General features: G+C 39.2%; 1 protein-coding gene across 1 annotated transcript in view; it reads left to right on the top strand.

Moving 5' to 3' along the window:
* Positions 1–22,700, top strand: part of LOC134336417 (protein kinase C alpha type) — a 317,831-nt gene that overhangs the window by 264,812 nt on the left and 30,319 nt on the right. The window contains exons 11-13 of the mRNA XM_063030625.1: positions 12,050–12,141; positions 13,419–13,481; positions 16,620–16,758. Of these exons, the coding sequence (XP_062886695.1) occupies positions 12,050–12,141; positions 13,419–13,481; positions 16,620–16,758 (294 nt within the window). The remainder of the gene's footprint in view (positions 1–12,049; positions 12,142–13,418; positions 13,482–16,619; positions 16,759–22,700) is intronic.

Below are 22,700 nucleotides of genomic sequence, written 5' to 3'. Positions count from 1 at the left end.
TATCAACATGACAAGTTGCTTTGTAGGATAAACATAATAGTTGCATTTCTGTCATTCATGCTTCTGTGACAAAGGCCAAACACGGCTTTGCAGTGAATATGCTCAGCAGTACAGAAGTCTCAACCACAGATAAAAATACGAAGAAAACTGGGTGGTAAATGTAAAGACAGGCTTGATCATTTGGTACTAGAAATTTGAGCACATAGTCAAAGTTGAGTCACTGTTGTAATACTTGCCCACTGAAAGAACAGTGTGGTTGTAGATAGAGCATATTCTGCCTGGAAGACTGTGACTAGTGGTGTTCTGTAGGGATCTGTTCTAGGGCCCCTGCTCTTCATGATTTTTAAAACTGACTTAGATGAGGAAGTAGAGGGGTGTGTTAGTAAGAATGCAGTTGACACAAAGGTTGATGGTGTGTTGTGGATAGTGTAGTAGGTTTTCATTGGTCACAGTGAGACATTGATAGGATGCAGAAGTGGCAAATGGAGTTCAATCGGGAAAAGTGTGAAGTGATTCACTTTGGTAAGTCGAATCTGATGGCAGAGTACAAAGTTAATGGCAGGAACAAAGGGATCTTGGGGTCCAAGTCCACAGGTTCCTTAGGGATGCAGCTCAAATTGATAGGGTGTGTATGTTGTGTTGGCCTTCATAAGTGGGGGCGGGATTGAATTCAAGAGCTGCAAGATAATGTTGTAGCTCTATAAAACTCTGGTTAGACTACACTGTGCTCAGTTCTGGTCACCTCATTATAGGAAGGTTGGGGAGGCTTTGGAGAGGTTACTGAGGAGATTTATCAGGACTAGATAACATGTTTTATGAGGAAAGGTTGAACAAGCTAAGGTTTTTCTTTTTGAGGTGAGGGAGGGTGAGAGGAGAGTTGATGGAGGTGTGTAAGATGATGAGAAGCATTGATCGAGTGAACAGCCAGCATTTTTCCCCCAGGATGGCAAAGGCTAATACCACTGGGGACCCGAGTCACCCCAACCACAAGCTGTTACAGCTGCTACCATCCGGGAAACGGTACCACAGCATAAACGCCAGGACCAACAGTCTCCAGGCCAGCTTCCTCCACCAGGCCATCAGACTGATTAATTCACACTGATACAATTGCATTTGTATTATATTGACTGTCCTGTTCTACATACTATTTATTACAAATTACTATAAATTGCACATTTAGACTAAGATTTAACGTAAAGATTTTTACTCCTCATGTATGTGAAGGATGTAAGTAATAAAGTTGATCCAATTTGGAGGACGTAATTTTATGATGATTGGAGGAAATTATAGGGGTGATGTCAGTTTTGTGTTTACACAGAGAGTAATGAGTGTGTGGAAGGCACTGTCAGAGCGATCATAGTGGCAGATACATCTTGAATAGGCAAATGGAGGGGCATGTGGGATGGAATCATGATTAGATTAAAAGACCCAACACTCTGAAACCCAGAACTTCTTCACAACTTCGAGGAAATCTGCAGATGCTGGAATTTCAAGCAACACACATCAAAGTTGCTGGTGAACGCCGCAGGCCAGGCAGCATCTCTAGGAAGAGGTAGAGTCAACGTTTCGGGCCAAGACCCTTCGTCAGGACTAACTAAAAGAACAGCTAGTAAGAGATTTGAAAGTGGGAGGGGGAGGGGGAGATCGGAAATGATAGGAGAAGGGAGTCTGAGTCAAAATGTTGTCAAAAAGTTGAAGAGCCGAAGAAATTATAGATGGGGAGCACTGAGAGGTGATTTCACTGAACTCCCGTCGAAGAGAAGATTTAAACTTCCTCTCTTACAAATCGTGAGGGGGTGGTGTCGCAAGCACAACAAATATGACCATGAGCTTGTTTGAAGTGCTAATTAGCAAAATGCCTATCTGTCATTTCCTGTGACCTCATTCTGGAGTTGGAAACATGGAGCAAAATATGTGCAAAGCCCAAGATGTCTCACTTCTGATGCATGGTTCTAATGCTTATAACTTCATTCATAGTTTCTCTGGATGAATGCATTTCCCTCTCAACGTAGTCATGGCTGGGGTTTCAATATGATCAAATTAACCTAGCACCACTGTCTTTACGTTTGGCCAGTGCATATTGGAATAATTTCCTTTGCTTTGTCCCAATGTTTAACAGATACAGTACCTTTATGCAGGTATTTGTGGAGAGATCAAGCACCGACTTGTTAGTCTCCAAAGCACATCTTTTCAATTTCCTCTTACTGCTCCTGAGATCAACAAGCATTTGTTTGTGCTGCCAACCATATAATTTTGAGACCTATTACTGCATGTCCATCACATTTGGAAGTGGTAAGCTAGTTCTTGCTTATATTAATAATTACTGTACTTCATACCCTCTGACTACAATTCCCTATTTTCTAACAGTCACTAAGACTTGGAAAGTAACATTTACTTTGAGGGAACAACTATCCAAGCAAGTACAGTAATTTTTGTGCCAAGCTAATCATTGTTGAAATCTTAATAAAAATGATACCATTTACACTCATGTGTAAGCATTTTTCCAACATGGCTCAGTGCTGTCCATCTCAATGTCAAGGTTTGGGCAATCACTTCAAATCACACTGAGAATACACGAACTACAGCTACTTTAATCATGTCCTTCCCATGGTATATTGGATCCCCATTGGCTATTATTATTCTCCCTCTGCACAATCTGTCTTATCCACAAGTACCACTGGCAGCTCTTCTGGGGCTACCCTCATCAACCATTTAAGCAGAAGCCTTAACCTTTTTGGTTCTACAACTCCTTAGGATCCCCAATTTCCGCTACCCCAACATCAGCAAACATGCTTTCTACAGCAAAATCTCAAACCCTCTGCCTCCATCTTCTCTTTTTGTGTGCGCCTCAGAATTGGCTTCTGGTCAGGCCTTTGACTGTCCATATTAATACGAGTTTTATAGTACTCCTGTACAGTATCTTGAGATATTTATTGAGCTGCATAAATGTAAGGTTACTATATAGCTGTGCTGATCACTGGATAAATTCAATATTCAGTTTTAGGGTATTGTTCTTGTAAATGATCCATTCCGGGTGCCAGTGTAAGCTGTACTATCTCCATAGCAACTCTAACGTATTGATTTTAAGGCAGTCCCCTGACTTGTGCTAGAGGCAATGAATCTTTTTGGTTATAATAAGGTATCTTGTTTGCTGTGTGATAGTCGTAGAATGACATTCTCCTATGCAAGTGGTGGGTGTCAGCTTACTTTACACCATGGGTTCATATCTTATAATGTTATCATATAATCTGTTGTTAATTGTGTTATTTTTCACCTGGGGTATGAAAATGATTATTGTTGGCTTCTGCAACAGTAGGTTTCTGCTTTTGCACATTAAAGGGAAAGGTAAATATATTGCTAAAACAATAAAACAGAGAGAAATAACTCGACTTGTACATCAGCCAGTGCAGGTTGGAAGTATCTCAATTAATAAATGATGCTGTAGTTGCCATTTTGTGGATGAATTCCAGTTTATATTCAGCAAGCTCTCACGTGTAGGTACAGAGTCAAATCATCAGGTTGGCCTAGTTTCTGTTCGAGGAGAAGATAACAAAGCCCTGAGTAAACAGGAGGAGGAGTGAGCCACAGAGTCGTAGAGAAACATAGCACAGAAGCAGACCCCTCGGCCCATCTAGTCCATGCTGAAACCACTTAATCTGCTTACTCCCATTGACCTGCACTGGGACTACAGTCGTCCATACCCCTACTATTCAAACTTCTCTTAAGTGTTGAAATCTACCTCACATGCACCACTTGTGCTGGCAGGTCATTCCACACTCTCACAACCCTCTGAGTGAGGAAGTTTCCCAGTAAACTTTTCACCTTTCACCCTTAACCAATGACCCCTGATTGTAGACCCCCCAGCCTCAGTGGGAAAAGCCTGCTTGCATTTACCCCATCTATACCCATCTCTCAAATAAACCAGTGGCATAGCCTGTCAAGGGCCTACAGTGGAAAAATCTGTGGTTTCACCAGTTTATAATTAACAGCTAGTTATCCTCAGCCCACAGGGACTGCCTTAATAGGAGGAAGCCGGTGGTAAAATTCACCATAATACCATTTACTAACAATGGATTGATTAATTTTAATAATGGGATATATTGTAAAGCAATTTGTTTTTTTACACATTCATGTTTAATAGATTAGAGGTAGGAGCTATATGACGTCTCAACCTAGTTGTCCAAAAAGACAGCATTGAGATGAATCACAGGATATTGCAGAAAAGATTTGGTCATCTAGTCCTGGGGATTAAGAGATACACCATGTGTTGTAACTCTCCCCAACCTGCTAGTTGATTTGCATCTTTTGCATTGCGACCCAGTAATTGGTACTTTGCTCTCACCGAACTTGTGGGATTTCTATTTCAAATGCTGCAAAAAGTTAGCATCAAAAGGTAGTGCAAGTATATTTTAACAACAGGATTATTGCAAATGTAATAGCAATCGACTCAAAAGTGGTTCAATTTAAATAATTCATTCTTATTCCTGCAGATAGCCAGTTCCTAGAAAATAAATCAATATTGTACAATTTCTACTTTTTCTCTTATTCTGTTCTTACCCTGTATTTTTATTTCTATACATCATTTGACTCTAAGTTACTCATCTCTATGGTTCCTCTTGTTCTTTCTCAGCCCTTTACATATGTCACAAATATTTTACTACAGCATTATTATTTTACTTGCCTTAATTTGTGAGTAACTAATTCAAACTGAAAAGTGCCAGATAGAACCCAACACATTATGGGATGTTCAGATTATATTAGGAGGTATTAAATGAAAATAGATATTGAGAAATCATTGGCTTTTTCTATAAAGTGACATGAATAATTGAAGTAAAAGGGGGGGAATCTGGAAATATATAAGATTACTGTTATCTATAAAGTGCTTGCCTCCAAGTATTTGGATGTATACAACATACCACATTTGATTGATGGTGCAATATTGTGCATTATCTTCCTACTTTCTGCTTATGCAGTGTCTCACAGAATCAAAAACAAATAATTGAAGTATGGTAGCCAGCTTTAAAAAATCTGGAACATTTCTTTTTGATGTCACTAGAATCAGGTTAATTACAAGAGACACAGGCTGCCCACGATTCCTCATAAGAGAACAAAGTAGCTCTTTACCCCTTTTTCTTAGGCAGTTATACTCTCTCAGAAATCACAGCTTCAACACAAATTCACATCAATACCACACCCATTTGCATTAACAACACATCAACAAAATACTGACTTGGAATCAGGGACTGCAAGGGTTCAGAACTTCTATTTATTAATGGTAAAATTGGAAGGAAGTAGGATATACCTTTGAAAGTTAAGCCTGCCTTTGGAAACCTTGCAGACCCCACTGCAGTCTCAGGGTGGAGTTCTCATCTACAGGTGTTTTGGAATGCACTCTTGCACTAACCCAAGTGATCAATAGAGTGACAGATGTCACAGCCAGATCACTCCCACATCACAGTGGTGGTTAGTGTACGTAATACTTTACAGCACCGGCGATCCGAAGATCAGGGTTCAATCCCCACCACCGTCTGTAAAGAGTTTGGACGCTCTCCCCGTGACTCCAATTTCCTCCGAGTGCTCCAGTCTCCTCCCACATTCCAAAGATGTACAAATTAGAGTTAGTAACTTGTGGGCTGCCCCCGCACATCCTCAGACTGTGCTGGTCACTGAATCAAACAACACATTTCACGGTATGTTTTATGCACCTTGAAACATATGACAAAGACAGCTAATCTTTAATCTTGCACCACCTTCCATCGAACAAAGGGAAATAATAGCAAGTTGGGGCCTCTGTACAGTCCTGGTCTGCATCTGGACAGCACTGCTTTTCCCCAAATCATCTGTCATAGTTTTACAAAGTTAGAGAAGCTAAAAAATCAATCAGTTTTGTAGTCATTATGTATTGGCTACTTAAAGACAGCCATGTTTTTGTCTGCAAAGATTAAATGACAGTTCTTTATTTACACATGGCTGAAATATCAGTTTTCGAAAATTGGTCTCCGAGCAGAAATTCAGGAGGCATAGCTCTTTCACAAAACAACCAATTAAAAACATTCTGTTCAATTCAGTGATCCTTTGACAAGATATATTGTTACTTACTGGTAATTGATAATAAAGCTCCCTATGCTTAGTCCTTCTGCTACATAGGCTAAAGACGGTTAGTCCCAATTTTAGAATGTTCAGTAGTTAGCACAAATTTAATACTCAGCACTAACAGTGTGTTTCATATATATTGACGAGAATCATCCCATCATCCTGCAAGAGATCTCCATGTACCAAGCATGGCATCGCTCAAGATGACATATACTGACATCAAAGGGTTAGGTGCAAAGACAGCCACCTTAGCCAGCATTACATTGAACAAAATTCTAAAGGAATTAAAGTGATGCTTCTATAATTGAAAACCCCATCTCAATCTATCCATAGTAGTAACTGCGGTGGTATGTGCAAATGTATGACATAAATGTGTGACGCATACAGGCATGCTAGTTAGACAAGCAAGTTTCACACATTCCAGCAGCTCTCCATATCTTCTGTGTTTCTCCTATTGTCTGTATTATTAGTGTTCAGAGTAAGGATTGAGAGCATACACTACACACTAGCAATGACTAGATAGGATGAATCTTCAAGTTATGCAATTACTTGTTTCCATTTTGATCTTGCACAGAGATTAGGTTGAGGACCTACCAAATGCTGCATTGTTAGAAACAACAGAAATGGGGTAAAATGCATGCAGGCAGTACCATGATGTGTAATAGTGCGCCAGGAGAAATAGGATCAGGATAAAACAGCCGTCCAACTCAGACTAATCATTCTGGAAGCCTTAGTCATCCAATTGGGTATGTTATTCTTTCAGTTCATGCACAGAATGACTGAAAAGATATTTTCTATCAAATAATTATATACTACTAGCTCATAGTGTTCAGGAAAGAGACATTAATAGAATCAGCACTAAACGGGTGAATTTGTATAGAGAATGGGTTGCTGATAGTACCACTGTGCTGAGAATCTCAAGTGAAACTCTGCTCTCTGTTGGTGTTCTCATACTAAAGACAGACAGGAATTGCTTTTATAATGTAACAGAAGCTATTCCTTCATTACACCAATGCTAATTAAAATGGCAAATATTTAACCCTTAGTATACAAGTTAAAAGCCTTAGTAGCAAATCAAAGCTATTCTGATCATCTAATTTCTACACCCAAGTCTAGTGTAAGAGGTATACCTGAGAAAACTGTTAAATGATTATGAGTGTAATCCAGAAGTTGATGTAATGGAGGTGATGGAAGAAATAACATGAGGCTTACTTAATTGAGTCAGAAGTAGACGCAGCATCAACAATGTAAATTCCCTGTGATGATCAGCGTTACTTGGTGAACCTGTAAATAGTTTAGGTCCTGCAGATGACTTGACTGTATGAATCCCTCCTTCCAAAATGAGAATACTGAAAAGTATGTAAATATAGGGTATTAATTGGTGATATATGCACAGTGCAGTTAGAGAGTTAAATAAACCCTCCCCAACATTGAGTGCATTTACAGGGAGGGAGCCCTGCCACAAGAAAGCAGCATCCATCACAGACCCCCACCATCACTGCTGCTGTCGAGCAGGAGCTACGGAGACTTGTGTCCCGTGCCACCACATTCAGGTTACTTATCTACAACCCACAGGCTCCTGAACCAGTGTGAATAACTTCAGTTACCACCACTGTGCTTTCAAGCATTCTTCACAACTCATGTTCTCAGTGTTATTCTTAATTGCACAATTTGTCTTCTCTTGCACAGTGATATTTGTCAGTCTTTGTCCGGATATGAACAGCTTTTTCTGTAAAATTCTATCACATTTCCTTTTTCCTGTAAATGCCTGGAAGAAAATGAATGTCAGAATAGCATATGGTAATATATACATACTTTGATCATACATTTACTTTGAACTTTGGTCTACATGGTTCAAAGAACCACAACTTTATTATGCTGCATCACAGAGTATGGATGGACGATCACTAAAGATGCTGAATATGCAACTAAACAGTGTATACAGTTTGTGGAACAGTGAAAGTCCATACCATTGCCCAGCTCCTGACACTGATGAACATCACATCCTGAGACTTTAGTTGAACCCATTGCCCTCTTCACCAGCTGCACTTCTGGTACTTCGTTAAAACCGATTTACAACGAGATGGAAGACGTGCCAAGAATAAAGCTGAACTTAAGACAAATGCCATGGGAAAGAGCTTCACTGATGTACCTCCTTCATCAAGATACATGGATGTTTCTGATTTAATAGCAAAGATCAATGATATTATTGTAACAACACTTTTTGTGAAGACCTCTATCACTGTTCCAATAGAAGCAATGCCAACACATTGGCAGCCCTAACCCAGATGTAAAGGACCAAGATTTTTTTTACACCACCAATAGAAATTTAAATCAATTTATATCTGCACAACAGAAGTCAAACAAGGGAACACATCACATTTTCCCATGGCCTGCGCTGACTTCATGCAGTCACACCAGATGCCATAAACTCTCTAAGATTGCAGTTGTTGCATATGATAGAGTACTAGCAAAAGTGACGCTGGATTCATATTGTGTAATCAAGCTAGAGCCCATATGCATGTTACAAGGCAATAAGATATAGGCGTGGAATCGGGCCATTTGGCCCATCGTCTGCTCTGCTGTTCCATCATGGCTGATCCATTTTTCCTCTCAGCCCCAATCTCCTGCCTTCTCCCCATATCCCTTCATGCCCTGAACAATCAAAAATCTATCAACCTCTGCCTTAAATATACCCAATGACTTGTCCTCCACAGCTGTCTGTGGCAACGAATTCCACAGACTCACTATCAATAATTTCTCCTTCGGCTCCTTCCATTTGCTTCAAACACATAGCCATTGGTACTCACATGGGTCCAGCTGGACTTGCCTTTTTGTCATCGACATGGAACAGTCTATATTCCAAGCCTACACTGGTGTCACTCCCCAACTTTTCCAGCACGACATCAACAACTGCACTGGTGCTGCTTCCTGGGCCAAGCAGAACTTGTCGAGCTCATCAACTTCGTCTCCAACTTCTGCCCTGCCCTCAAATTTACCTGGACCGTTTACTTCCTCCCTCCCCTTTCTTGATCTCTATCTCTCGAGGCAGCTTATCTACTGATGTCTCTGACTCTCATAGCCACCTGGACTATACCTCTTCCCACCCTGTTACTTGTAAAAATGCCATCCCCTTCTCTCAATTCTTCCATCTCTGCTGCATCTGCTCTCAGGATGAGGGTTTTCATTCCAGAACAAAGGAAATGTTCTCCTTTTTAAAAAAAAAAGGGGCTTCCCATCCTCCACCATCAGTGCTGCCCTCAACCGCATCGCTTCCATTTCACACACTTCTGTCATCACCCCACCAGGGATAGGTTTCCTCTTGTCTTCACCAACCACCCTCCCAGCCTCTGCATCCAGCACATAATTCTCTGTAACTTACAGCATCTCCAATGGGATCCCACCACCAAACACATCTCTCCCTCGCATTTTCTGCTTTCTGCAAGGATCACTCCCTCCGCAACCTGTCCATTCATCCCTCCCCGCTAATCTCCCTTCCAACACTTAACTTCGTAAGCAGAACAAGTGCTGCCCCTCCACCACCTCCCTCACTACCATTCCGGGCCTCAAGCAACCCTTCCAGGTGAGGCAACAATTCACCTGTGAGTCTGTTGGAGTCATCTACTGTATCCAGTGCTCTCAGTGTGGCTTTCTGTATATCGGTACCTGACATAGATTGGGAGACCACTTTGCCAAGCACCTATGTTCCATCCACCGGAAAAAGCGGGATATCCCAGTGCCTACCCATTTTAATTCCACTTCCCATTCCCATGTCAGTCCATGGCCTTTTCTACTGTCACAATGAGGCAACACTCAGGTTGGAGGAGCCTTATATTCCGTCTGGGTAGCTTCCAACCTGATGCCATGAACATTGATTTCTTGTACTTCCGGTAGTGCCCCCCACTTCATCATTTCCTATTCCCTTTTCCCTGTTTCACCTTATCTCCTTACTTGATCATCACATCCCTCTGGCACTCCTCCTCCTTTTCTTTCTTCTGTGGCCTTCTGTCCTCTCCTTTCAGATTCCCACTTCTCCAGCCCTATATTTCTTTCACCAATCAACTTCCCAGCTCTTTATTTTACCCTACCCCCACCCAATTTCACCTATCATCTTGTGTTCCTCCTTCCACTCCCCCTCCCACCTTGTAACTCTGACTGGTCATCTTTTTTCCTCCCATCCCGATGAAGGGTCTCGGTACAAAATGTCAACTATACTCTTTTTCCATGGATGCTGCCTGGCCTGCTGAGTTTCTCTAGCATATTGTGTGTGTTCCACAGCTTCAGTATTCTGGCTAAAGAAATTCTTCCTCATCTCTGTTCTAAAAGGACACCCCTCTATTCAGAAGTTGTATCCTCTGGTCCTAGACTCTTCCATCACAGGAAACATCCTTTCCACATCCACTCTGTCAAGGCTTTTCACCATTCGATAGGTTTCAATTTGCTCACCCCTCATTCTTCAGAATTCTAGTGAATACAGGCCCAGCGTCATCAAACACTCTTCATAGTACTATCAATACTTATTAATATCTTTTTAAATCACAAATTATTCTACTTTCAATCCTTGAAACTGATCAATTCTAAAATAATGTTTGCTGTTTCTAAATATACTTTCATTAATTAATTAGATCAACTGCCTCTGAATTCTGAGATTTATATTTCCACTCTGTCATCATGGCTACTCAATTTGGCACAAGATTGGTTATGTTCAGTTACTTAATGATTTATTATCTATGTTTCCTCACCATTATCCATCATTTCACTATTATCTACTGGTACACAGACCTGGGGTGTTTGCTCTGATGTCAATAATTTTTTCTTGACCAAATTCAGTTTACTCTTCCCTTGTAAATTTTAAATAGTGTTTCACTTTCAGCTGTTTCTTTTAAATATCAAAAGATCTTTTTTCCTGTTTTTGGGGGGGGGGGGTCAAGAGAATAATTCCAAAGAAACAATTATTAAAATGGATCATTTTCTTACGATAAAAACAGCCCTCCATAAGTTTACTATATTATTGCAAACACTGAAAAACTTTGAGCACATAACTAATTTAGCCTTTAAAAGGAGCCATTGGGTAATTATGAGGTAATTTTATGAATCTGAGAATCAATGAAACCAACATTTTCTCCATGCCATGTTTTCCTCCCCACTGTGTGCACATATCCTCTCCTACTACAGTGCATCCAGATAACCTGAACCAATTTATCTTTGCATTGGAGTGCCTTCTGCCAGCTATAATCCCATCCTAGTCATTGGCCAGATCTGGGTCCTGGTAAGGATCAGAAGAGAAAGTCACTTGGGAGCTGGCAGTGAGGCCCGGACATAATTTAAAATCATTAGTCTCAGTAGCCAACTGCAAGCTGGAGACTCACCATGCTACCCCCAGTAGTCTCAAGCTCAATATGCCCAGCCAGTTCATGCTAACTGTTACTTCTCAATGAGGAAGAGTGAAAGAGGATCTGCAATGAAAAATCTTCACTCTGAAAAGTTAACACAAGTGATGCCTGACCCACTGAATTTTTCCAACATTTCCTGTTTTCATTACTGTACCTCAGTTTTATTTCGAGATGTTTATCCTTATTATAAACAATTTTTGTTACTGACGCACTGCAGTTGATATCCTGGCTAATTCCTCATGCTCACAATAGTTAAAAGTTGTGAGGTCATTTTATGGAAGTGTTGTTATAAAGCTGCTGCCAAAAAACCCCTGCATTTTTAATCTGGTTCCCAAGACTTTATGTGTATATAAGGCAGAGGTTCTTGATTGATCAGGGCGTGAAGAGATATAGGGAGAAGGGAGGAGACTGGGGCTGAGAAGAAAAATGGATTAGCCATGATGAAATGGTGGAGCAAACTTGATGGGCCAAATGGCCTAATCCTGCTGCTATATCTTACGGTCTTAACAAAAACAATTAGGACACGTTCCTCCTTCTTTCATAGCTGTCTCCTTTTGTTTCAGGATCGTCTTTATTTTGTCATGGAATATGTGAATGGTGGTGATCTCATGTACCACATTCAGCAAGTTGGCAAGTTTAAGGAACCCCAAGCAGTGTAAGTGTTGATCCCTTTTAACCAGAGAGTAAGGATGAGCAAATGTGATTAATGGCAACCCAGAAAAATTTGAGTTAGAATTTAACCTGATCTAGTGCTTTCCTGGTGTATATGATGAATAAGCTCTTTTCAGAACCTTTCAGAGAGACCCTTGTCTTTGTTAAAATTCTTTTTCTCTAGCTTTACTTCAATAGCTTCCTTTATCAGGCGGTCCCAGATCCCACTGGCATAGCACAGTAGTTTTGTGCCATCAGAGTCAATCCTATGGCCAATGCGCATGCAGTGTTCTGCTACCGCCAATTTCTCTGGCTAACCCAAACAGATACATAAAGGTTTTTCTCTAAGTAAGAACTGGAACTTGATTGTAAGCAAGGTGGGGCAGCGGAAACCTGATTGAATGAGGACTAACCAAACAGGAGGAACGAATAACGGAGGTATATATACCACTGGACTAGACATGCCCAGGCATCATCCCTGATGAAGATGGCATAGTTTGTCTTCAAAGCGTCGGTTAAAATCCATATGTTTACCTGGCTGAAAGCCCAAGAAGTGTTTATTTGTAGAATTTATCTCTTCACCATACTAATGATTTAGATGATGCATTAGAAGATCTAATTATTTAGGATTCTGATGAAGTAATGGGAGACATTTTGACTAGTATAGAAAGTGGTGTTAAATTACAAAGAATATATATATTAAGCTAAATTATGAAACATCTCGGTGTTGGCAAATAGATTTAAATGTTAGTTATTAGGAGGTCAAATACTAGATAGGACCAGGTAATTGTTAGTTTATTTAAAATAGGAAACAGAAGGTTCAGGGACCTGGAGTTCAGGTATTGGATTCCCTCTAATTTTTAAAATTATTCAAATTAGAGGGAACTATAAACTATTAAAATCAGAGGGAACCAAATATTAACCAAGTTTAATGAAATGCTGACCCTCATATCTGCCAGACAATGCTACAAGTTTAGCAGTCATGCAAGTTATTAGTTAAATCATACAGAGGTAATGCAAGTTGTAGAAATGCATCTTGAATTACAAGGGTTAAATTACCAAGGATATGAAAAATAACTACGGCTGTATTCCATGGAATTTAGAAAGTTATGTGAGGATACCATTATGGTTTCAAAAAAAAAACCAGATAGAACTGATAACTTAAATCTAAAAACAATCGGCAAGGTATGACTGTATCACGTCGGTTGAGAGATTTGAAATTTACCATTTTGATCGTGTGTCCATTGCAGCTTACTTTAATATTGCTCTCTGTCATTTTAGTTTTTATGCAGCAGAGATTGCAGTCGGACTGTTCTTCTTGCATCAGAAAGGAATAATTTACAGGTAAGAGTGTTGATGCTGAATGGAAGATGATAATAATAAGAAAACTGCAGATGCTATAAATCTAAGATCGAAAGGGCAATTGATTAGGTAGCATCTGCAGGGAGAGAAATAACTCTTCAAGCTACTGCCCTTTCATTTGCATTAAGAAATCAAAGGTGTTTTAAATAGCAGGAAAGATAATGGGCAAGAGAGAATGGTGAAGACTTGTTAATCATAGCTGATTTTTCTTGAAGGATTATAAACGGAAAACAATGAATAAAGGCAACAGGGAGAAAGAGAAAAATGTCAGGAACTGTAATACAGAACAGTTGTAAATCTGAAATAAAACAGAGTTTGGGAAATGCCCAGGTCAGACAGCATCTGTGGAAAGAGAAAACTTGAGTTGATGTAACAGGTCAATCACCTTTCATCAGGTTCTGACAGAAACTGGAAAGGCTGGTTTTCTGAAGTTGTTGGCTTCAGTGTTGAGTGCTGCCTGGTACAGCTACTTTGATAGGTGTCAGTGTTAGGCTGCAATGTGCCCAGTCAGAAAGTGAATTGCTGCTTTTTAGTGCAAGAGGCCAAAGTGAGAGCAGAATGGAGAATTAAAGTGACAGGTAACTAGAACCTCAAATTCTCCTTTACAGAGCAATTTCTCCCTATATAGAGGAGACCAAATGAGGTACTAAATTGTAAGTAATACTGTAGGAGCTCCATTTCATTACCTCATGTTTTCCAGCTGCACTGTACCTGTTCAGATAATAATTCTCTCCACATGAATTTTCCAAGACACCTTCCCATTTTGTTAACTATGCTACCCCTTCTCCCATAGTTGACAAGGCACTTGACAGCATCGGTTCCATTTTGACATTTGATGCTCACAGTGTAGTTTCCTTTTGAAAGATCATTTCCATTCAGACTACTGGTGTGATCCTGAATGTCATATTGCTTGTCTCTTTGGTTCTCCACTCCATTCCCACTCTGACATCTCTGCCTTTATTCCAACACAGCCGAACAAAATGGAAGGCAAAATACAGCCCACCAAACCTAATACTAAATTTAACAATTTCAGATAACTTTTCTATTCCACAGTGCAGATGAAAAGTCATCATTCTATAACATGAATTCAGTTTTATTCCCTCTCTTGACAGGGCCTGCTGGCTATTTGCAAAATATAATTTCATTTTAGATTTGTAGCCACTGCAGTATTTTGTATCTCAATTCTGGCAGGGAGTTATCTTTCCCCTTTGTCCTCATTCATACATTTCCTTCTCTTTCAGATAGATCAGCCTCTGTTACCTTTTATATTGTTCAGTCTACTCTCATAACATAGGCATTCCTATTCTCCACTCTACACCCAAACCACACAATTAAAAATGTGTTCATTTTCTAAACACACAGTTCTGATGGAAGATCATGGACTTCATTCATTAGCAATTTCTCTCTTCACATATGCTACTTGACCTGCTGAATATTTCCAGCAATGTCATTCATAATGTTTATACATCTGTTCATTATTCCAACATGCATACATTTATAAAAAATAAGGCATCAAATAATACAATTCATTCCTTTTAAAATTAGGGTCATCAATGCTCATCTGTTGTCATCAGTGGATTGATTTTTTGGTGAAATAATTGTAATAAAAATATCAGATGTCTGAATGAAAGCATGGCATTTCTGTTATTTCCTGGATGTCCTGCGATCAGTGCAGGATAAAGAGTAAAAGATTCATAGTAATATTTTATGGTTTTCTAATTGCATGGTATTTATTTTCCCACCGGTGGCTGAAGCAGATGCAGATTGGTGCTAATGGGATCTGCTGTCCGATAAAGTAGAGTCTATTGCAGTGGCTCCCATCCCGAGACCTTCATTCAAAAAGAACAGGAAGCACTGGCCTGAAGGAGGAAAATGTGGAAAAGAACCTTAATAAATAATGGGCCAGATATTCTCCTTTACTATTTGTAAGATCTTAGCCAAGCAGAACAATGGCTAAACTGCAGCATTCCACTATAACTCAGTTCACTGACACCCTCGCTGTGCTGGGATCACAGAGTAATACAGCAAGGAAGCAAGCCTTCAGCTCAACTGGTCGATGCGACCATAGTATCCTCCGTGCTAGTCCCAGCTGCCCACATTCTGCCTATAAACCTCCAAATCTATCTGAGTGCCTCTTAATTGCTGCAGTCGGACTTCTCTCAACCATTTCCTCTGGCAGCTCATTACCCTCTGAACAAAGACGTTACCTCTCAGATATCTTTTAAGTCTCTTGTCTCTTATCTTTTATCTGTGCCCTCAAGTTTCAGACTCCTGGGGGGGAAGACTATGACTATCCACTTTATCCCTACTCCTCATGAATTTATAAACTTCTGTGAGGTCACCTCTCATTCCCCTGCACTTCATAAGATCCAGCCAAGTCAACCTCGCTGTATAACTCAGGCCCTCTATTCCTGACAGCATCCTCATAAAGCTCTTTGGCATCATCTTCAGCTTGACAGTTTCCTTCCTGTGACAGGGTGATCATAACTGTACACAATACTTCAAGTGTGGCCTCACCAACAGTTTGCATAACTGCAACATAAAGACCCTACTTCTAAACTGAAGGCCAGTGTGTAAGTGCCTTCTTCACTACCCTGGCTATTTGTGTGGCCACTTTCAGCAAGCTATGCACTTGTAATCACAGGTCACACTGTTGCACAACACTCATACATTAAATGCCAAGTCATTGACAAGTCCTATACTGATTGATTGTCCAAAATGTTGAGCACCACGTTCTATAGATCTCCCATGTCTGATGCCCACTGAGCCCAGCCCAGGTTAGATCTGGAATCAGGAGGTCAGGGAACAAATGACTGTTCGAAAATTTAAGTGTATTTTATATTCAGCAAGCCTAAATTTATCTAATATCTTAGATCTGTTTTTCCCCATTAAAAAAGTCTTTTTGTGTTTTTTAAATAATGCCTCTATCAGTAACAGATGTTATTTGATGTATTTCCAGTATAATTTCAGTCTTTTCAGTTTTCCAGCATCTGCAGTTTTTTTTTTATTTATACTTCAACTGCTGTTCCTTGTTTCATAAGGGACAATTAGATTCAGTAATTTGCAGATAATCTACTTTCAAAATTATATCTAAAGTGAATGCAACTGAATTCTTTGCAGGGACTTGAAACTGGATAATGTGATGCTGGATGCAGAGGGACACATCAAAATTGCTGATTTTGGCATGTGCAAAGAAAACATATTCGACAACGTAACAACTCGGACTTTCTGTGGGACCCCAGACTACATAGCACCAGAGGTGAGGCCAGATACCAGGTATCAGCTCATTTATAGATGGGAATATTAAGTATCATCAAACAAGAGAGGGAGCATGAAAGACCCAGTGGTTTAACTGTAACTTTAATGCAAGGAGTCTCACAAGTAGGATAGATGTGTTGGGTGTATGGATCAGGTGTAGGGCTATGATACATTTATAATCTCAGAAACGTGGTTGATGGAGGGACGGGACTGGCAACTCTGAGCAAAGTAATAACTTTGGCATGAAAGGGGAGGGTTACGCTGAGAAGATCATGGCAGTACTCAAGAAGAATGTCCTGGAGGGATTAACTAATGACGTTATACGAGTAGACAAAGGAATAAGAGAGGGGCAATCCCTTTGATGGGATTATTCTACAGGCCTCCCAATAGTCAGTGAATGTGGAGGTCACAGAAGAGGATTACCATGATACTGCCTGGATTAGAGACCATCAGTTAAAAGGAATGATTGGATAAATAATGGTTTCCTCTGGGTTATCAGAGACTGAGAGAGACCTGGTAGAAGTTTATAAAATTATGAGAGGCATAGATAAGGTTTACAGTCAATATTTTTCCCAGGGTAGAAATGTCAAATATGGAGGACATGTATTTAACGTGAGAGGGGAAAGTTTAAAGGTGATGTGTGGGCAAGATTTTTTTTAACACCAACAGTGATAGGAACCTGGAACAGACTGCCCAGATAGTAGTTAAAACAGATACAGTATTGGCATTTAACAGGCCTTTAGACAAACCATACAGGAAATGAAAGGATATGGATTATGTGCAGACAAAAGAGATTTACTTTAATCTGGCATCATATTTGGTGCAGACGTCATAGGCCAAAAGGCCTGTTCCTGTGCTATACTGTTCTGTGTTCAAAATGAAGGCACGATGGATGTGACTACCCTTTCAACAATTCCTAACATTTTGTATATGCATGGTTTATTTTGAAAAGTAAACAATGATACAGATGAGGGGCCATCTTCCCTCAATGTAGATATTAGTAATAAATTGCATCTGTTTATTTTTGCTATATTTTATATGGTGCTTTGAGCAACTTAATCTAAAGAAACATTAATTACTATTAGTGGTTCATGTTTACAATTATGAATTCATATCATAAAAATCCTAGTAAACAGTTTAAGATGTGTAATGAGCATTCTGCTTACTTCCTCCAAATACCATTCTTTATTTCTCTACTCACTCATGAAGGTGCTAATTTATATAGGATGCATTTGAACTCTTGTCTACAAATTTCACCCAAGCGAATATGGACAGTAAATGTAACAGGCCAGTTGACTTTCAAATTAAATCTTGTGATAGCCTTGATGTTCCTCCCTAAACTGGCCTCGGCTACACTTTCAAGTACAATTGGCAACATTTACGCAGACATGTATCCTAAGTTGACCCTGAGTCACTGCAGCAAAGCAGATGTGCAGTCACATCATGTGTGCATTCAGCATTCCTCTCCCCAATGAATCACAAGTCCCATCAGAAATGCAAATGCACATCCTTTTCCTAACTTATTGAAATGAAGGCCTGCTGAGAAATGAACCATATCTCCCAATACTGTACTAATGTTTGAAGAAAGAAATGCCATTTTTATACATAAATTGACAAATTGGATGTAGTAATTGACCAATTGGTAACCTTGAGAATGTTCAAATTCCTTATTTGCATAATCAATCACCAATCATATACGATACTACAGGTGTTAATAGCCAATAGAATCTACCTTAAAGACTAATAATAACTGTTCAGCAAATTTCACCCTTGAACTCTTCGTTTGCATGCTTATTTTCTCTCAGTATACCAAATGGCTCCAGTCCCATACTGTGTAAAGAGGACCTATCTCAGTTCAGTTGACTGCACATTGAAAACTATCCTTGCCTTGCCCCAATCTTCACAGCAGCTCTCTGAACAGAGAATTCCCAAACATTTATGACTTCTGTCCTTCTCAAAAAAGGGATGACTTTTTTGAAGCAATGTCTCCTATAAAGTTGCAGCAAACCTCCCTTACTTTCATACGGTATATCCCTTGAAATAAATTGCATCATTCATTAGCCTTCATGATTATTTGCTGTAGCTGAAGACAACTTGTTTCAAAAAGAGTATGGAACTTGAAGATCACCACAATAAATGAATCTGGTTAGTTTCTAATCTAAATTTACCTCATGTCAGCTGACATCCTCATTGTAATTGTTGTAATAAGATCTGAACATGATTTGAAAAGCTGATTATCCCCGAGACCGTTACATCTAGAACCCGGTTTATACCATAGTGGTTTCAGCAGCACGATTTACTGATGAAATGTAGTTTGTTTCTGAAATTATGGGTGTTAATTACCACGTGAACAGTTAGCAACTTATAGCGTTTGTAAAATTCTATTAAAAACAGTTTGTATTTTTGTATTTTGTTTGGAATAAAACATAATAAAGAACTACAAGGGTTCAATGTGAAACTCCTGGTAGCTATGAGAAGCACTTGTGTCTCCCTTACGGGTGCATTAAATCAAGACCTCAAAATTGCCAGAACTTTGATTAATCATCCTGTGATAGGAACAATTAATCAACTTAAAAATTAGGAAATGGTGTAACTAACTGGGATTTAATACTTTATGAACTATATGACGCAGATCCAACCACTGGAGATATTCCCTACTTTTATCCTCAATTCAAATCATCTTTCAATGAATGTTTCTAAATTTGCCACAGTTCATATTATGCTGTGTTAAAAATAGTGTGAAAGATTATTTATGATATGTTGATTACTCATGGACTTCCACAGGAAATGTAATCGAATTTCCTTGCAGTCGTGCCTTACTCTATGTGGTATCTTTGGCTCAATTTAGAGTTTTAATTTGGAAGAAGTACTGGAACATCAGTATCTGAGCCTTACAGGCAGGCAATGGCTTTCTAACAGTTTAATAACAGATACGTAAAAAGCATAAATTGAGTAAATCATCCTATATTAAAAATTATGTCATCTGTAGGAAAAAGCAAAATTTTGAAGGCTACAGAGGGTAAATGCAAACAGGCTTTTTCCACTGAGGTTGGGTGAGACTAGAACTAGAGGTCATGGGGTAAAGGTGATAGGTGAAACATTTAAGTGGAATACAAGAAGGAATTTCTTCACTTAGAGGGTGAGAGTGTGGAACAAGCTGTGAGCAGAAGCGCTAGATGCGGGTTTGATTTGAATATTTCTGAGAAATTTGGTTAGATGCAGGTTGATGGGACTAAGCAAAATAATAGCTCAGCATGGGCTAAATGGACCAAAGGGCCTGTTTCTATGCTGTAGTGTTGTTTGACTATAGTAGGTTAGGTGGGGAAATCATTACTGTACACAAATTGGCTGCTGTCAAATCAACTGTACTATGTTACTTGATCAGAGGCTATTTGCTCCGGTTCATAAAGAAATCCTTATAAATAAAAGTAATGCACCACTATATGGCACAGGACCCCATAACTACAGTGGAAATGGTATCTTTGTGATTGCACATTGCAATTTGAATCTGAAGCTATAGTATTTTCCAAATCTTCAATCTCTGAATGTTTCACCAGTTGCATCTTGATCATAATATTGTCCCACTATGATCCACAGTATACCGTCTGGAGGTTCAAGTATCCTGCTCCTATTTCATATGCTCATGGGTAGAAATACAATGATGTCATTGGAATAATCCAGAGAAGCCATAAGATAATACTCTTGCAACCTTAAATAATTTCATTTAAGGATGAAGTTAAATATTCAGCAGTTAAATATAAAGGCAGGGTGAGATAACCAAAATAAATTGTTGACTTAAATTGCTTTAGTTAGGATGCTCAGTTTGTAAAAATAACTAAAAAGAATATGATTAATTTAGGGAAAGGAAGAAACAAGTGAAAAGGGAAATGCTACTTTGATAACTGCTATACAGCACGGTACTTTTTGTTTTGTGGTAGGTTACAGGCAGGATTACTAATATATATTTCTACCATCCATTATTTCTAAGGTTTTGCAATCTTGAAACCACATGGCAGAATTTGAGAAACACACTAGTGGTCGATTTTGAAAGCAGAAGAATTTGATACCTATGTCAAGAAATAAAATTAATGGGTTTATAGTTAGTAATATAAGGTTGGCATTTAATTTCCCTAAGCTTTCACCTCTCCACCCCGATGGCATTAATTTCCTTGGCAAGTTATGGATCAACAGATGGACACTAATTCATGTGAAAGCCTAGATAGTGAATGGCAGCCTATCAGAGTAGAGGATGTCATCATGCGGTTCAACACAAAATGTAGGGTGAAGTGTCTAGAAAGCTGTTGAGGTCAGAAGTCTCATTCGCATTCCCTTCTTCAGTAAATCCTGGTGCCTCTTGTGCTTCTGAAATAAAAACAGCTGTTTCAGCATAATGCTTATAAAAGCTGTGATACTCCATAGCTCCAAGGAGAGGTGTTATGATATCTAAACCTCGGGGAACCTGTGACTGGCATCCCACCTTCACTAAATGTTTGCTCAATACAGATCTTAATTAGATTGACACAGCATTTATTAATTATCCTTGTAATGATATGACTGGGAACTGTGGAAGAACCAAAACATTTTTGTATTTTTGTACTGAAATTACCAACAACTTGTGGCCAGGTAAAAATAATCAAAATGGGTAACGGAATGCTGTTTTTATCTCAAGGGTTTTAAAATTCAAAAAGGTGAAAGGGATACAGTGGTTGAATGAAATCTTACTTATGTAGAATTCATTATTGCATTTCAGACATTGAACCTCAATAAAGCAACTTAAGAATGTACAGTGCAAATTGTCTGGAGTACTGCAATGTTTTCAAAGGCTGGTGGGCATAATATTAAAATTAGAACTAGCCCACTCAGGATTGAGTTTGGACAGAATTTTTCATGCAAAAGATAACGAAAATTTCAGACTCATTCAAGTGGCTATAACAGTCAACTAAATTTATCAAAACAGACTATTAGACCTGTTATGCAAAGCTCTGGGTTTGATACAGATGAATATAATTAAGATGCAGATGAAGAATAAGTAATAACAGAATTCGCCTGTGGGATTAAATAGTCCATTCCTATTGATGTACTTAAAGTATTCTGACCTTAAGTAAAGGTGCAAATAAGAAACAGAAAAAATATAATTCTATGTTATGAAATGGAAAGTATAAGTGCTTATTTTGCTGAAAGTGACGTTACAGGTAGACAGGGTGGTGAAGACAATGTTTGGCACATTGGCCTTCATTAGTCAGGGCACTGAATATAGGGGATGGGAAGTTATGTTGCAGTTATAATCTAGATATTGGTGAGGCCCTATGGAGTATTGTGTACAGTTTTGCTATCACTAAATGAGAAAGATGCAGAAAAGATTTACTAGAAGTTGCTTGGACGTGGGTGCCTGAGTTACAAGGAAAGGTTGTGTTGATTAGCACAGGAAATTGAGGGGTAACCTGATAGCAGTATATACAGTAAGATCATGAGGGGCATAGACAGGGTGAAGCTCAAAGGATATAGATCTATACATTTTTTTAGTCGTTAATTATAGTACACTCCATTCATATCAGAAAATGCTTCTACATTCACAAATTAAGGAACCAAAACATTACCTCAGGTGAGGTATAATCAACACTGCGTACAACTGAATCAACAAAATTGTTTCTGAACTCCAACTCATATCAATTTGCTCCTAAGATGGGCAAGAAAGCAGCTGCAAGGAACACCACCATAAGCAAGTTCCCTTTAACTCATCACAACTTTAAATATATGACTTCTGTTTCCCTGTTACTGGGTGTATATCCTGGAATTCTCTCCACAATGACAGTCTGAAAAGTACCTCTACCAGGTGAACTTGTAGCAGTTCAAGGAGGCAGCTCACTATTACCTATTCATGGTAGTTAAGGATGGGCAATATATGCTGCTCTACTCTGTATATAAATACATTTCCAAACAGTT

The sequence above is a fragment of the Mobula hypostoma genome, chromosome 22, assembly GCF_963921235.1.
Source record: "Mobula hypostoma chromosome 22, sMobHyp1.1, whole genome shotgun sequence".
NCBI lineage: Eukaryota > Metazoa > Chordata > Chondrichthyes > Myliobatiformes > Myliobatidae > Mobula > Mobula hypostoma.
Note: the sequence above shows the minus strand (reverse complement) of the source record. Positions and strands in the feature narration are given on the sequence as shown.